Here is an 18,250-nt window from a genome sequence, read left to right as displayed (position 1 = left end):
TGCATAGTCCACTGGGCCAGATTCAACTAGTGAGTCCCATCAGCAGAAGACCTGCACAAGGACTTCCACTTGTGCAATGGAGTTTCTCCCCTCTCCTCCCCCTCATGTGTCCCACCCCCTAAACAGATTTGTGGGTGGAAGCATGCAGAGGGAGCAGAGAGGGGATCATTCCCTCTTGCAAGCCGAAATGCACATCTACCACACCATGTGCCCATTGCAGAAAGTCTTGGCCATTTTGCAGTCTTTATTTTGGGGCACCAGTCTCCAGTGCTGGAGCACACATCTATTACTTTATAAAAGTGTCAAAAACACTCTCATTGGAGCAAGACCGTCTCCTGTTCCATGCATTATACCAGGGAGTGAGACCTCACACCTGGCGGTCAAGTGGGGTCCTCCACACCTCTCTATCCTGCCAAAGGATTTCTTGCAGGCCATTCACCCCACTCACTGGTCCTACCCCATGCCCTTCTCAAGTGCTTTTCCGGGCTGGCATGTGCCCTTGAACTGCTTGCTTGCCTGGACAGAGGATGAAATGTATGCTGGAGCATATGTGTAGAAGCATGTTTTTCTGTGGCTGGAATGTAGCCTTCTGTACAAAGGAAGAGTCAGATCCATTCTTCTGCCCACTTTTTCCTCTGGTGCTCCCAGTCCCTGAGAGAAGGTTGCCATCAGGCTGAAAAATGCTCCTCTATCCATGCAGTAAAAGGTGTAGCACAAAACCAGTTCTCGGCTTTACCAAACCAAACTGCTCCATCGATTTTAGTATCTAGGCCAGCACAGAGAACTGGAATAACCTATAAGGCTGATGCTTCAAACGGCATGGTAGTTAACTTGAGTAAGGTTATACCTTTGCTTTCTGCAATGAATGTGTATGTTATGAAAGAGAGGTGCACATCTGCATACAAACTGTAGACCTGTTGCAGGTTGATGCTCTGAGAAGCCATGGTTGGGGCATGCATGTGCACTGTGTGACTAGAAAAGGTGGTCTGCTTTTTGTATTTTGCATGTTTGCCACAGCAGGCACCAGTGTAACAGTGGGAGATTGGTTAAAAAAAATACGAGCAGTAATTGGGCAAAGAAGTTAAGCCGGGTGTGCAAGGGCTCTTGCATATTCATTTGGTGACATTTGTACAGACGACATGTGCAATTTGTAGATCGGGGTAGGGCCCTCAAGACTCTCCCAGGCCACCCTTCTCTCTGTGCCCTCCTGAAGTGCTTTTGCCTCACTGGACTGTATCCTTGAACTACAATCATGCTTTTTTGCTTGCCTGAATGAAGGACAGGGGAATGAGGAGGTGTGTAGATGTGTTTCAAAACCTCTGGCTTTCTCATGGCTGAAAAGCAGCTTAATATATAATAGCAAGAGATTCACATCTATTGCTCTGCCCTCTCTGGACTCCTGCTGCCTCTGACCTCACCCACCACTGGCATGTGTCTCAGAAAAAATTGGCCTTGAGGGAATATGGGCCTTGACCTAGAAAAGGTTCCCAGCTCATGCAGCGGATGTATGTTCACCCTGCACATGTCTTTATATGCTACAAAGAAGCCCCACTAGTCTACTACCATATCATTGACTGGTGGCAACTCCTTTTTAATATGAGAAACTGCCCTGAGGCTACTTGGAAATGGTGGGTTCATCTGGAATGGAGCTCCAACTAATAAGTAAGGAACAGACACTATTTGGGGCATCATTTCTTGAGGTTGGCCTAAAAGGGGCCTTCCTTAAGGGAAACTGGTATAACTCTATCTGGGAAGACATTGACTGAGCTCTCAGTGCCATTGTTATTTGTATTCTAATTAAATAAGGAATTGTAATATAATGTTAAACCAGCGCAATTTCAGCATTGCTAAAGGCTCGGTTCAATTATAAATTCATCAAGCTGTGTTCATGAGGCTTCTATATTATGTATGCAAGATATATAATGATAGCATTGTACTAAGTAGCTCATTCTAAAACTGTTTGGGTCTTTAAATTTTAATCAGATCTGCAGTAGCAATTTAAACAAAAAGGGGGAAATACACATGCTTGGAAATGTGTTCAGTCTGTTTACAAACAAATATAATCTGTGGTTGTTATATATGTATTTTTCAGAGAATGATGGTGATACGAGTGATTCATTTCTACGGATGGATATCTAAGGATATGAACTGAATGTGAGAGTCCTTGGATGGGTATGGAAAACTCCTCATCGTATTCTTCAATATATTACAAAATATAATACAAATTGCACTTGGATGGATCACCACAGACTGTTAGTTGAATGGGACCAGAATATCTTCTAAGGAAATTGCTGAAGTTAAGGATTTGGAAAAGAGACTTTTGCAAAGATGACCCATTTACATGCTGGTCTCAGCCCAGAGACGATAGAGAAAGCCCGCCTTGAACTCAATGAAAACCCAGATGTTTTGCACCAGGACATCCAGCAGGTCAGGGACATGATCATCACAAGGCCTGACATTGGGTTTTTACGTACAGATGATGCCTTCATCCTGAGATTTCTCCGAGCCAGAAAGTTTCACCAAGCAGATGCCTTCAGATTACTGGCTCAGTACTTCCAGTACCGTCAGCTGAACCTGGATATGTTCAAAAATTTTAAGGCTGATGATCCTGGGATCAAACGAGCTCTGACTGATGGATTCCCAGGAGTGCTGGAAAACCGTGATCACTACGGCAGGAAGATACTTTTGCTTTTTGCAGCCAACTGGGATCAGAGTAGGTAAATGTAGATAGTGTACTTATCTTTTTTAAAAATAATAATACACAAACCATTAACTGATTGTTAATAGCAACACACATGGGGACATAATTATTTTGAATTGTTTTCAAATCCTGAGTTGATCTGATGAATCTGATAGTCAAAGATGTGCGTTAAGAATTTCCTTCCTTTTTGCTTCAGATATGGAGTTCCCATTTTCCCGTACATACAGCAGGCTTCAAAGAAAAATATTTGCAGGAAGTGCTTCAGTGCCTATTATATTACACAGTTGGCCATATCTTGATATGTGATATGATAACTGTGGCCACAGTTACAAGACCGTGTGTATGTTGTTGTTTTTAATGCCATAATGCTGGTAAATGCAATGTGATCACAAAGGCGGAGACTTTTAAACTGAATAATCTAAAGAATCAAGGGGGATGAATGCTTCTTTGCTCACAACCAATCTTTCCATACCAGCTGGTGCCCATAAATTCTGCTTTATTAACCCAAGAGTTGTAAATGTCAGACACTTAACTGCAAGTGTACAGAGACTCAGATTTAAAGGGCAGGGCATTACTGCTATGTGAGATTACAAAAATCAGTGTAAATTCTTTTAAAAGATATTGATCAAGACAAACTCACATGCTTGCCAAGATGTTCTAATTTGGGAAGTGTGATTGCCAGCACATTCTTCTGTCAAAATAGAAGGATATTTTTAAATGTTCCCATACATTTCTGCGATAATCTTTGGCGTTTAATACAGGCCAGTAAATGGCTGGTAAAATGAAGTTACAAGGCACTGCCAAGAAATAATTGCCATTCCTTTCCAGCTTCCGGCATGTTAGTGGTAAAAGAGCTTTGCAAACCCTCATTGACCATCTTTTATTTCTGCAATATGCTATTAAATGCAGGGCTGCCAAGACTGTTGTCAGCAGCATCAGCACAGAAGTTACATATGACAGATTGAAGTCATTAGTTCATACCAATTACACTTCAAACAATTACATTTTTCAGTTCATCATATTAATTTCTTGTGGGTTAGAAAAGAGAGCTTTAAGCTGAACAATAGACTGGTGCAATGACATGTGAAGGGGTGCAGGTGGATAATGTAGGAGATATGAGATAATGCACTTGATTCAATCCAAATTAAACCTGTCCCTGTCCTGCTTTATGAATCACAGGTAGTTCTAACAGGCCAGTGGCAGAAGCATATGGAGAAAGCAGTTTAAGGGAGCATGCAATATGCTTATAATCTCTTGTCTTTCCCTGTCTGTAGGGGCCTTTGGCCCAAGTTGTGACAGTTGTCGTTGGTCCCTTAAGACAGATGCTTCTGTCCTGCTTTTGTACAGTCCTCAATGGCATAGACAGACAGATGGCTCCTTAGGCTTCCCCCTTTGCTGTGACAAAGAAGTATCTCACTAAACTAGGAGAGAGGGAAAGACTAAAAGATCTCAGAAGCCAACAGCACAATCCTAATAATGTATACTGAAAAGTAAGTCCCACTGAGTTCAGTGGGGCTTACTTTCACGTAAGTGGGGTTAGGATTGAACCCTGATGTACCTGTAAACAATCCTCTGTAATGTTTTCCCACATAATCCAGTACAAGGGAATTCAGGAGCAAACTGCTAAACACCATCCTGGCAAATTCCAACAGAGTGCATTGCTTGGCTCAGGCAAGTGAGCCAAGCCTTGTTCTTTAATGCAGAACCTGTGGTCCTCCAGATGGGGCTGATGGGAGTTGGAGTCCAACAATGACTGGAAAGGCCACCTGTATTCAACAAGGAAATTCAGTTTTCTAAAATGGTTGCTCATGTGTTGTAGATGCTCTTGAAGTATTCTGAAGTTCTGTGTTCAGAATGGGGAGGAAAGAAAGCTAATTCATAATTCTACACATGTCTATTCAGAAGTAAGCCTTGCTGAGTTCAATGAGACTTATTCCCAGGTAACTGTTTTGTGGATTTCAACCAGAAAACTCTTAAACAACAAAAACAAAAACTTGGCATGTACCTGAGCCCTGCATTTTGTAAGTATTAGAAAATCAGTGTATCACTTCTTAACTGACAAGTACCAGGATAAGGAAATTGCTGAGCACTACTGAAAATACCTCTAAGGGAATGCTCATAGGACAAGTTTCTATTTTATTTTATCGGTAAAAATAAATGCTATATAACTATTTTTTTGTTCTTACCCTATGGTGACTTTCAGATCATGAACATTCATTCAAGGTTCTTCCTTCATACAGGTCAGGAGGGGTCAGTCATGCCTTGGAATAGACTATTCTTCCATTCCTATCTTATGATGACAAAAGTTCCAATTTTAAATGAATGGAAGGAGTTCATTCTTAGTGTCATTTGCACCAAGTTCATAAGCTTATGAATCATATGGCCTGCAAAGATCCAAAAATCATTTTATAGACTTTCTCCCTGTGTGAGAGCTACAAATTTAAATGAGCTGTCATCTGACCACTTACATTGCAGTTTTAAATGGATTCAATAAGAATTCCATTTTTTTAAAAAATGGAACCCCAATTCAACAAATCCGGCACACTAGTGGAAGTCAGTGCAAGGACTCCCACAAGCATAATGTGTACCCCCTTCCCCCGCCTCTCCCAAATCCACTCTGGAGGGTCAGGATAACACATCAAATAGCATGTGGGTGGAGGAGAAGGGGGATTGTTTTATCCAACAAGCTGAAATGCTTGCTCTGACAGAATGAGCAGAAGACCATGGCATTGAATTCTTCCCCTAGAGCAGATGTCCCCAAACTTTTACTATACAGTGAAACCTTGCTTCTTTAATGCCTTGGTATTCAAACATTTTGGCTCCTGAACACCAAAAACCCAGAAGTACGTGTTTCGAACTTTTTTTGGAAATCGAACGTCCGGTGTGGCTGTCGGCTATTGTTTCTGGGGCGCCTGTGCCAGTTGGTAGCTGTGCCTTGGTTTTTTAACGTTTTGGCAGTTGGACAGACTTCCAGAATGGATTACGTTCGAGAACCAAGGAACCATTGTATTAGGTTTAAATTCATTCCCCTAAATACTGTGCACCAGGAGAAATGCATGAGAAAAGCTGCAAACAACCTTTTGGATTGAATATAGTATGGCAACAGCTGAGACCCAACTTTGGAGAAAGGCAGGTTATAAATACATTTAATTAATTAACTGAATGATTACACAAGCAACCCAAGCAAGCATTTGGGGAAGTCAGTGGTGTGCTGCTTGTGAACAATTCTACATCTTTCGACTGATGTAGTGTAGTGACTTCAGTGGAAACATACTGTAAAATGGGCTCATATTCGTGTTCCTGAGAAATGGGCCAATGAATGACAGAAAAAGCTGGATTTATGGATAATACTTTGACCAAATGTATCCTTCCCATATGCCATCTGTATTGAAACAAATGGTAGTTTTACTGTTACCAAGGCCACAGCTCTTGGCTTGGGACAGTCTTTCTTCCAGTTCTGAACAGCTATCTTTGATTGTTCCTTGACTTGCTGTTATTGCTAAGATTCAAGGCAGGGACTGTTTAGTTGTGGCCCCATTCACCTAAAGAAATCTGGTTTAGCCTATCTTGGCTTATATTTAGGAACCTCTGCAAGCCAAATCTATTTTGTCAGGTTTTTAGGCAACTGATATTTTGCTGCTCCTATTGATGGATGGCTTTACTGTAGATTTTTTTTTAAGTTACAAAAGCAAATCAGAAATATTTAGGAAGTGGTCAATAAAATGCAACTCAGTGTAACAGAGGGAACAATTTCTAATTTAATAGAAAAGCTCTGAACAAACCTCTGGATTTTGAGTCCACATTTTGATGCTAAGCATTTCTAGCTCTCTGCTGCAATCTCAAATCAATTTTATCATGATGACATAACTAATTCTTTACACATGCTGAAATTGTATAAGGGAAAGAAAAAGTGGTTTGAGATTGCCCTAGATTGTTGAAATGAGATAGGAAATGGTGTTTTCTATGTAGGCCAGCCTATTTCTATTATTCATTTTCAAACACAAAGTGTATCCTACCAACCCTGCTTTCATACTTCTATGGAGGCCACTTACACATCGGTGAAAGGGAAGGAGACATAAAAGTTGCATCATCTCAGTATAGTGAAGAAGACTGTGACCTATGGAATTATGGAACTTGCTCCTGCATGAGGCAGTGAGAGCAACCAATTGTGGTGTCTTTAAAAGATGATTAAGCAAATTATTGTAGGACAAGGCTATCAATTGCTACCAGTCATGATATCTGTGTATATGGGGAACTGACATTTGGACTAGAAACTGATTTACTTCCTCCACCTGTGAGTCAATTTGGTTCAAAAGGTTTTTTACAGAGATCCTCTCTGAAGTCAGTTTGCAGCATGATTTGAATCCAAACTGTTCCTGGAAATGGATAAACCTAGGCTAAAAGTGTGAAAGATCAAATGTTAAAAAAACAACACCTGGGACAGTTTTGGAGAATCAAGGTTCTACTCTGCCTGAAAGCCCTGAAAAATTCAATATTGTGCCAAAGGTTAAAAATAAATAAATGATTGCCCTTTTGCATGAACATGAACAGTGATATTTGCACAAAGAATACCTGATTAAGAGAACAATTCCCAAGATGAGGGAAAAAACACTTTCTACAACAGTTTTTCCCGTTTGTTCAGTTTCGCAGCCTGTCTTGCATCCTCTCCTCTGCACTTCTCTGCCTCCTTCAGACTTCAAGTCAAAGCTGCAATCTGGAGAACTCTGGCTGTGTAACTAAATGAACTTGGTTCATTACCGTTCAGATCAATCAGCAGTCTCCTTTGTTTCTTTTGCGGTACAAACCCAGTGCTTGGTTTAAGCTATAAATAACATGAGGTGTTAACTCATGGAGGGTTTAACCGCAAAGAATAAATTATTAAAGACATTTGTGGCTATCAGAAGTTGGTTTCGATGGCTTCTGTTTACATCCTAGGAGAGCAATAACAGAAGACATCACACATGACAGGATAACTGAAATGAGAAAACATTAGCTTAATATGTCTGGTTCGTATTTAAAGCTATTGCATTTTCACATGCTCCCACCTTCCAGAGCCGTGAGAAGTTTTAGGGGAAGCACTACCTGAGTTTTGGCTTTCTTAAGGAGAGGAGACACTGGAGACTCACAGCACATTTGTAATATTTGGTTTATTCACCAGTATGCAAGTATTAGTAGAGGCAAATTGCATCTGCACTTTTACTAAGCAGCAGGTCAATCAGATATAGAGAGCAATTGTATACCCCACTCCTTTCTTGGAATCATCAGCTCACAGTGCTTCCTTACTCGCTCCTTGTTCTCTGAATACTTCAGCCCAATTTTAGAGCATACCAAAATTCAAGCAGATCATGTTGCTCAAACAAGTCTCAAATGCAGCAGGGAATCCTCTCATGTGTTCCTTCCTGTCCAGAAGGATCCAGTGACTGGCATGGGTGGGTGAAGTCAATCTAGGGCCCAAGAGTATTTCACTGCTTAGGCAGATGTTGCAACTTCCATCTTGCAGTTCAGTGGCTCACCGCATGAGGGAGCTGCCCTGGCTGGAGCCCCAGCAGCTCCCAACAATTCCGTTTATATCCCACTCTTCATCCAAGTTGCTCTGGGCAGGATACAATAAGCCCTTCCAAGGATACTTACAACACCTCTGTGGGGTTGGTTAGGATGAGAGATAGCAGCTGTGTCAGAGGCACCAACTTCTAAGGGAGAAAGAGGTGGCTGACATCCGTGTGACTGTTAGAATTCCTGCTCCATGATTGCAGTCATGGGATTTTTGTCTATCAGATGACGGTATATGTTTTGACTCCACGGTATATGTTTTGAGTGGGAAGTGACGGAGACAGGATGTTTGTGTTACTGTGTTCCGTGAAGTGGGACTATTGTCCTTTGTTCTTTTTCTCTTTGCTGTCTGATGCTAGAGAGAGAGGGAGCCATGTTGCAGTGCTCCGTGTGTGTTTATATGTAAATAAAGTAGATTAGCCAAAATGCTGAGTTGAGTTGCTGAGGTCTGTTATGCAAGCTGCAAAGACTCTGTGGATCCCTAAGTGTGCCGGTGTCTGTTGGCATCAGTCGCTGTGATGTTCGGGCAGAAGAAAGAAGCTCCTGAACAATCGACCAGGAGGGAGAGAACATACCAGTCAGGCATGTGTCTCTGCTAGTGTAGGATGAGCTCGAGTGTAGGATGAGCTCCTAACAGTGACATCCCGAAGTCATGCGTATGATGTCAGGACATCAGGAGGAGCCAGGGAGTTGAGCAGCGCAGCTTCAGTGGCTGGTGACTGCTACTTCTCCTGTCGCCGCCACTGGCTGGGGGCTGCTTCCCTGCTCCTTCCTCTCCATGGTAAGAAGCCACACTGTACTTGGCTCTGCGATTGGCCTCCTCTGCCTGCTTTGAACGTCCTCCCAAAATATTGGGGTCCCTAAAAGGTCTCAGTCCCTAGGAGTTCAGCTCCCCATGGCTGTGTATAGATCGCCACCTTTGAACAAAGCTAGATTGTTCTTTTCCTCAATTCGGATCAAAGCTGCTTTGGGGGAAAATGCATCAAAACTCAGTAATTCATAAGAAATGACAGGGTAGATGTGGATTTTACTAATATCTTGTATATGCTGCTTCCCAAACCAGCAGCAGGAACGCAATGGCTGCATAGTAAACAGAAATGTGTAAGCATTGCATTCCTGCTGCTGGTTTGGGAAATGATGGCGTTTTTATTGCTTCCTTTGTTTCTTATATTATAGTACTGTTTGAATTATAAGCAAGGTTAATTGTAATGATGAAAAAGAAAGGAAAGGGGCGGCGGGGGGGAATACAGTTGGAAAGCCTACAGCATATAGCACACATATTACGATTGCTACAGCAGGATCTACAAAAACCAATCAGCAATGTTTAAACCATCCGTGGTTAAACAAAGTTGGGAGCCACTGCATGAAAACGTAAATGGAGCCCTGCTGGAGTAGACCAAAGGCCTATCTAGTCCAGTGTCCTGTTTCCTACAGTGGCCAGTCTATGGGAAACCCACAATGCAGTAGTCATCTCCCAAAGTTGTTCCCCAGGAACTAGTGTTTAAAGGCAGGGCATTTCCAATACTGGAGAGAGTACGCAGCCCAGTAGCAGCCAGTGGGGAGGGGTGGGGCACGGTGGCATTGCTTACGTGGTTTCCTAATGCAGTGCTCACTTCCAGAAACCAAAATGGAGAGAGGTGAAGCAGTGGGGATTTCAGGGTGGGTAGTGGATTGGCTATGCCACTGCAACCGCTGCTCTGACATCTTCACCCTTATCTGCCTCCCTTCACATTGGGAAGCTAGGTAACACAATACTGTGTTTTACTCATCAGGAATTGCCACAGCCAGTTGATAATTCTGATAATTCCTGCACCTTTCCCAGTTCTACAGTATCCCTTTTGAGATGTGGCAACCAGAGCTGTATGTTGTATTGTCAATTTCGTCTTCAATTCAATTCCCAATGATACCCTAGGCTTGAAATTTGCCCCTCCGCCTTAACAGTATCTCAGAGAAGTTGCAATTTCTTGAAGTGGTGAAAACTAGTTGATATCGTGGTTGCTCTGAAATTTTTAACCTCTGCTTTGATGTGAAATTAGCAGGTACTAAATTCAATAGCAATCAAATCCCTAAGTGTCATTTTAAAATTTCAACAGAATGGTATTGACAGTTCAGGAACAGGGAAAAATAGTACCATTACTATCCTCCAATTTGATCAAGAGCATCTTGAAGTCAAATTACAGTCTTTGTAAATTAAGTCTTGTGAAGATTTGGTTCATTTCGTTGTAACTGAAGGGTCCTGTGCTTGTTCTATGTTTTTTGCCAGTACTTTGCCCTGATTGTACAAAATATAGCTTCCAAAGCAATACAGCCTTGACAAGTCAGATTACATAAAAAGTGGCACCAAGTCCCTCTGATCAAAGCAACAAACAACAATCATTTTCTGTCATCAAGACACTCTGATCCATAAAAGGGAAATGTTTTCTCCCTTTTTCTAAGGCATTCCCAGTTATGCATCCTTAATGTATAACATGTATGTTAGATTATATCAACATTAGGTGTGGTTGCTTATATTGCTTCTACTGCTGGGCCCTAAATGTGTGAATTCAATTGGGGTTTGGGCCTGGTTTTGGCACAGAAACTGCTTTGGTCACCCTGTATGATGACCTCTGTCGAGAGAGACACACAAGGGAAACATGTCCCTGACAATTCTCCTCGACCTCTCAGCGGCTTTCAATACCATCGACCATGGTATCCTTCTGGAGCAACTGTCTGAACTAGGGGTGGGTGGCATCATTTTGCAGTAGTTCCAGTCCTACTCGGATGGTCATTCCCAGAGGGTGTTGCTTGGGGAAAGCTTTTCAGCCCTATGGAAGCTTCAATGTGTTTAACAGCTACATGAAATCACTGGTTGGGGTCATCCGGAGGTTTGGAGTACATTGTCAGCAGAATGCTGATGACACTCAGCTCTATTTCACCTTTACACCTGCAGGTGAGGCAGTAGAAGTGCTGGACCAGTGTCTTGCCTCGGTAATGGACTGGATGAGAGCCAACAAACTGAAGCTCAGTCCAGATAAGACTGAGGCACTGTTAGTGGGTGGTTCCCTAGACAGGATGGGTGGGAGATCGCCTGCTTTTGATGGGGTTACACTTGGGAGTACTCCTGGATCCCTTACTGTCGCTTAAGGCTCAGGTGGCCTCAGTGGCACTAAGTGCCTTTAATCAGCTTCAGCTGGTGGCCCAGCTACACCCCTATCTGAATTCAGCTAGTGCAGAATTCAGCAGCCAGGTTGCTCACTTGAGCAAGATGGTTTGAGCATATTACACCGATCCTGGTCCGACTGCACTGGTACCAATTAGTTTCCAGGCCCAATTCAAAGTGTTGGTTTTGACCTATAAAGCCTTAAGCGGCTCAGGACCACAATACCTCAAGGATCACCTTTTTCCATATGAACCTACCCAGACCCTGAGATCATCTTCTGAGTCCCTTTTTCATCTGCCTCCTCCTTGAGAGGTCTGGAGGGTGGCAACACAAGAACGGGCCTTTTCTGCAGTGGCTCCCCATCTGTGGAATGCTCTCCGAAGGGAAGTTCGCCTGGCACCTTCATTATACACCTTTAGGTGCCAGGCAAAAATGTTCCTTTTTAAATAGGCCTTTGGTTGATTTGATTGACATCCTATGCCCTTTTAAAATGTGTGGGGGTTTTTGGGAGGGCTTATTGGGTTGTTTTTATTTTGATTATGTATTTTGTGGTTTTATATTCTGATTTTATTCTGTGAACTGCCCTGAGACCTGTGGGTATGGGACAGTATATAAATTCAATTAATAATAATAATAAAGTAAGTTCCACAAAGATTAAGATTATGAATATGAATATTTTAGACTGCAGTATTTACTGTAACAAAGACAGAAATATCTATGATAGCAGTCTTTAGTGCAATAAAAGACAGAAATATTGGAATTGTGTTAAAGCACAAAGGGGGGGACTCTTCTGATGGGTTTTGCAGATACAATTGGTTAATGGGGATGAGACTTAAATTCTCCCACACTAGCACATGAATCCCAGTGTTTTCCCTCTTTCCCCTTCCTTGTTTAAATCGTCAGCTTGGACATTATTCCTTATGTTAAAATAATCCTATCACAGTATGCCTTGGCTACTGGTGCAATCTGCTTGTGGCATTAACATAAACTTTCAATCTTGTTATGTATGGAGGATATCAGGACAGGTGCTGGGCTAAACAGGACAGGTGCTGGGCTGTATTGCATAACAGGACAGCTGCTGTAGTTTTGTATTGCATATACAAGCTTCAGGTTCATATGCTCCCCTTTCCCTCCCCATTCTTTGGTGTGGCCTTTAGGACAAGATTAGAAGCAAAAGCTTTCCACTAACCACAGAATTTGTTTGCCTGAACTGTAAACTGTGGTTAGTGTCAACTATGTTTCATGGCAAGCAGGGAGAGCATTGCTGGATCTCAGAACTGTTCCAGCTCACGCTCTTCATTAGCTTTGCTCTGTGCCCTCCTTGAATGCATTTGCCAGTCTGGAATGTGCCTTGATACTTTACCTTGATGGAGGATGAAAGATTTTGTGGGATGGTGGTAGTTAGGAATCAGTGACTTTTGTGTGGCTGAACTATCGCCTATGGTAAGAGTCATATCCTTTGCCCCATTATCCATATTTGCCATATTCACTGACCACTGACATGTGGCCCCAGGAAGGGTGTATATGAGGGAATGTGGCCCTTGCACTGAAAAAAGTTACCCATCCCTGGATTAGAGGAACAAAGCAGGATCACTAACCATTGTTTGAACGCCAACCAAGGTTTGAACATAATGAGTAACTGGAGTTAGTTGAAAACAGATGTGAAAGGCTTCGATCTGCTTGCAGCTGTGATACAGTTTAAGCAGGGATCGGGAGGGGGAGTGTGATCCTAAGTCTTGTTAAGACTCTGACTGTGGTTTAGTGTTGCATCCATATGCAGTCACTTTCTAGCTCTACAATTCTATAAATGTAGGAAAGAAACAGAGATAGCAAAGTCATAGCTGTAAATCGAGCTGCACATAATCAGGTATTATTGTTATTATTATTTGAGGTAGGTAGCCGTGTTGGTCTGACGCAATAGAAATATATATATAAAAATAAAAAAATTGTCCAGTGGCACCTTAGAGACCAGATTCTTGCGTGCACACAAAAGCTCATATCAAGAACAAACTTAGTTGGTCCCTAAGGTGCTACTGGACACACACACACACACACACACACACACACACATATTTACCCCACCCAGCTGGCTGTGTCTCCCCAGCCACGATAGGCAGCTCCCAGCAGAATATTAATAATAATGATAAAAAAGTGATAAAACATCACTCATTAAAGCTCAGTAGAGGTTCATATTGGACTATCCTAGGACTAATTTCTGTGTTTTGAAAATTGGTAAAATATGCCTTAATTAAAGATTGATACAGTAGAGTATTAAGAAGAAAGGCCAAGGTCTTCAGGGTAAAATGCAGAGAGTCCTGAAACAGAGTATTATAATTATCAGCAATGAAAAATGCTAGGTTATTTATCTAATCATATTAGCGATACAGAGCTACAGTTTCCACATACTTATAAGCATCGGTCAGTTTTGTATTACTTGCAACCTCACAAGGAAAGGAAAGGTCTAGGCATTGTCAGCCAGACAATTAAGAATTGTACTCAATGTACAGTGGTGGTCAGAGAAGTTAATAAGATACAAGGCTGAATTAAGAAAGAACAATTCAAAGTGTGAAAAAGATAACATGAGAGCAATTATGCACACTGATATATTATTATCACTTTTAATATTTCATATTTTCAACATCTGATCTGGAAAAGCCAAAAGCCAAAAGCCAAAAAGAAACAGAAAGATCCAAAGAAGCTCAAATAAACTAATTTGTTCCGGATAGAGGGAAGTGAAAAGATGAACAAATTGGAAATCATACAGAAGCAATATAATATGGGGTGAGAATAGGGTGGGTGCTTAGCTCAAATGAAAAGAGCTTGTGAAAAGAAGGCAGAGAACAATTGGTCACTATCCCCTTTGTGGATAATAAATGCAACAATAGGATTACATTACAGAACATAGATTTATCTTCATCATTAGGAAAGCAATGCTGCACAGCAGAATTTCTTCAGCGAGATAAACTGCCAAGTAATCTATTTGCTGGATGATTTTGAAGGATAGGTGCAGACTTTTGTTTTCCAGGAATGACTTAGGAATAATGTTGTGATTTAAAAATGTCTTAAATTTGTCAGTTCTTTACTGAATTTCTAAAAGTCTGGATAAGTTGATCAGCTCCAGCTGTCCCACGGAGGACTCTTGTTTTGTGGAAAGAAGCCAGACTTTGGAAACACAAGCTGGATTATGTTTCATAAGCAGAGGAGGAACCAAGAGGGCTGGCCTGCCCATAAGGTGGGCTAAGGTAGTGCTTCAGATGGCAGAAACCCAGGAGGCAGTGCCACTGTGGGTGCCCTGCTCACCTCTCTACCTCCCCTGCTGGTAGAGAAGCAGCTCTGGCTTCCAGTGAGATCTCACCAAGCTCTGCAAGATCTTGCAAGTTCACACTGGAATCGTCACTAACACCATTGCTTTGTGGGTGCATCAGTAAGCGTGAGGTGGTGGGGGCAGCAAGTTGGTGGGGGCACGTTCCTTCCTCATCTCAGGTGGTGAAGCAGGACACGCCGCCCCGGGAACCAGCACCATTTTCTTTGAGAAATGTTTATTGGAATATTTTGAAATATCTGCCATTTCAGAAAACATTAATCCAAATCATGAAATGTTGATTCTTTCACCAGAAAAATATTAATAATTTTATTCATTCATTCATTCATTGCTTGTGATTTGTTGATAACTACAATTATTTTCTCCTCTCTTTTATTCCATCCCTAGGAATTCTTTCATAGACATTTTACGGGCTATTCTGCTGTCCTTAGAAGTTCTCATTGAAGACCAAGAGCTTCAGATAAATGGCTTCGTTCTAATTATAGACTGGAGTAATTTCTCCTTCAAGCAAGCTTCCAAATTAACACCTTCTATCCTCAAACTGGCCATTGAAGGGTTACAGGTATGTGGAATGGGGATATTGTGTACACAATGCCCTGTGAATAATGTAGGGTCAGGGTGGGTACCAGGAGCTGGTCAGTAATAACACACACGGTGTCAGTGAAGTTGACTCCTTATTCAAAGAAACAAGCAGCTCAGGTGGACAGGCCTAGTGAACAAGGCAACTCTTCCCAGTAGATCTTGCCCCAATGAGGCAGTTGGGAGGACTGAAGGTCCACACCTTTCCACAGTTGCCTAAGCCTCCTCCTCCCCCAGGTCCTTTCCAAGCAATCTGAGACTCCAACAATGTCTCTGCTCCATCCTCTTCATACCTCTACTGATCCTGGGAGACCAAGGGGTGGGGGATCTGGTTGCAGCAGACAGGGAGACCCCTGGCTTCTTCAACAGCCTGTCTGATCCCTGCCCCTTGGCCCCACCCCTGCTCTCCACCCTCTGCTTCTGCCTTTGATTCTGGACTGCTCTCTGCCATAGCCACTTCCTGCTCACTAAACCCTGTTAAGTCTTCAGCTTCCAAAACTTCCTCCTCCCACCTCTGCTCCCTCTTCTCTCTCTGAACACTCAGCATCATCCCACCACCACTCCCCAGGCTCTGAGCCTTCCCCTGGGGGTTCCCTTGCCAGTCAATGACATGTGGGTATGCTGACTGCCGGAGGCGTACTGTGTTTTATATAGCATGGAGAGAGGAAGGAAAAATCAGTAAGAAAAGAATAATCATTTGAGTAAATGAGCTTTAAGCCAGTCAGAATTTCAAATGTTTGTTTATTGCTTTCATTTAAATGGTGAGCTATTCTTACCACAGGCCTGTCCTACTTACTGCAGCAATTAAGAATAATGTTTAGAGATTTGTGATTTAATCCACATGATACTTCCTGGAGATTAAAAACTTGCAACATCTGCCTGATGAAACACATGCCAAGCACATGCAGGGCCTATGCATATGTACTGAATGTGGATTAATAAGCCCCCAGAGACACAGCTGAGCACCAGACACTTTGCCTGCATAGCCAAAAGCCCAGTTGTGTGTGTGTTTGTGTGTTAGTTAATACAGGCTATTAAAATCGAGCAGAATAGGGTATGTTGCTAATGTCTGAAGCGGGAGATTTATGGGCAAACTGAAAATTCTGGGAATAGATCTTGTGGTTTATACCTTACCTCAGATTTGATCTCTAAAATGGGTTCCACTACTGTATTTATTTGTTTTTTGTAGGCAATTTCTCTCAGTGTGGAATTTAAGTTTGAATGTGTACATTTGCTTCTGAATAGGCATGAATAGAAATGTTCTGTAAGTTTTCCAGAGCAAAGTATGACCCAATGAGCTCTGCTCACCCATGGGGATGGTAATAATAATAATAATAATAATAATAATAATAATAATAATAATTTTATTGATTTATAACCTGCCTATTTGGCTGGGTTTCCCCAGCTACTTTGGGTGGCTCGCAACAGAATATTAAAAACACTTTAAAACAACATTAAAAACTTCCCTAAACAGAGTTGCCTTCAGATGTCTTCTAAAAGTCTGATAGTTGTTTATTTCCTTGACATCTGATGGCAGGGCATTTCACAGGGCAGGCACCACTACCGAGAAGGCCCTCTGCCTGGTTCCCTGTAGCCTCATTTCTCTCAGTGAGGGAACAGGCATAAGGCCCTGGACCTCAGTGTCCAAGCTGAACGATGGGGGTGAAGATGCTCCTTCAGGTATATTGGGCTGAGGCTGTTTAGGGCTTTAAAGGTCAGCACCCATTGCCCTCCAGATATTGTTGAACTCCAGCTCCCATCAGGCGCAAAGAACATGACCAAGAATGATGGGAGTTGTAGACCAAATATCTTGAAGGGCACCTCTGATGTAGAGCTATCTACTCAGCCTGGGAACAAAGACTAAATTGCAGGATTGATTGTATTTTGGAATGTGGATGCCTTTCAAGCGCCAAGAAACGTCAGCAAGGGCTAAGGAAGTGAAGCACACCAGGTCCTCTCCTGTGTATAGTGTAAGCAGTTACTTTTATGTACTTATTTCCTAAATTTTGTACACTGCTTGATTGTAAAAACCCGCTTACAAAAAGAATAAAACAGTAAAATTACTGGCAAAAACAGTTTAAAACAACCATTTGTAATATTTGAAAGATTAAAATCAGCTATAAGCTGACAGCAGATTAAAACACACATCAGCATTCTACATATCTGGGTAGGCTTGTTTAAACAAAAAATAAATAAATGTTTTTAGCAGGCACCAAAAAGAGGGCAGTGAAGGCACCTGCTAAATGTCAATAGGAAGGAAGTTCCAAAGTGTATGCCAACCCCACTACCCATAGAGGTGATATTTGGTTCAAGATGCATGTTAATGTGAACTTAGGCAATGCACACTTCCTGAAATGTAGCCATCCTCCAAAATGCACACTACTTTGAATTCTGCAGTGTTCTTCAAGCCCAAAATATGCATGTAAATGCATATATTAGGGGGAAATGTGCTTAAAAATGGATATACTAGTAGAAAATGACATATACAAATGCACTATATTATGGAAGATTGCTTGGGGGGGGAACTGGTATACTGGGCATTAAAACGTTGCAGAAATATGTTGTACTTCCAAAAATGTAAACTGATCCAGAAGTGTTGCAAACTGAACTTGGCATTAGAAAAACGAGCCAACGAGAAAACAAAGCTAACATATTTGTCCACCCCTAACTGTTTGCAATGCTTGTATTGAGCTTTGACGATAACTCAAGATGTAATAGCAAGCGATGGGTTTAAATTTATTATTACAACCTCTCTTGGCTTCAGACAATGGAATAGCTAAGACTCTGCTTTATTGGTTAAGTGCTCTCACATCATAATAGGCAATTACCTGGAAGTGCTCCTATTTAAGACCTTTACACCAAGAAATTCACTTTCTTTTGATGTTTAGAATTCCATGTCTCCAGAATAACTTCTCCTAGCTGGTTATAGAAGTCAACAAAATGCTTATTTATTCATTAC

The 18,250-nt window shown here is 41.9% G+C and overlaps 1 protein-coding gene across 1 annotated transcript in view; it reads left to right on the top strand.

Moving 5' to 3' along the window:
* The window catches only part of CLVS1 (clavesin 1), a 77,035-nt gene that overhangs the window by 11,096 nt on the left and 47,689 nt on the right, over nt 1-18,250 (top strand). Inside the window, exons 2-3 of the mRNA XM_081013581.1 lie at nt 2,093-2,717; nt 15,100-15,274. Of these exons, the coding sequence (XP_080869707.1) occupies nt 2,329-2,717; nt 15,100-15,274 (564 nt within the window). The 5' untranslated portion in view covers nt 2,093-2,328. The remainder of the gene's footprint in view (nt 1-2,092; nt 2,718-15,099; nt 15,275-18,250) is intronic.

The sequence above is a fragment of the Podarcis pityusensis genome (assembly GCF_964106645.2).
Source record: "Podarcis pityusensis genome assembly, chromosome: 7".
NCBI lineage: Eukaryota > Metazoa > Chordata > Lepidosauria > Squamata > Lacertidae > Podarcis > Podarcis pityusensis.
The sequence above is the reverse complement of the archived record's forward strand: the minus strand, read 5'-3'. Positions and strand labels throughout refer to the sequence as shown.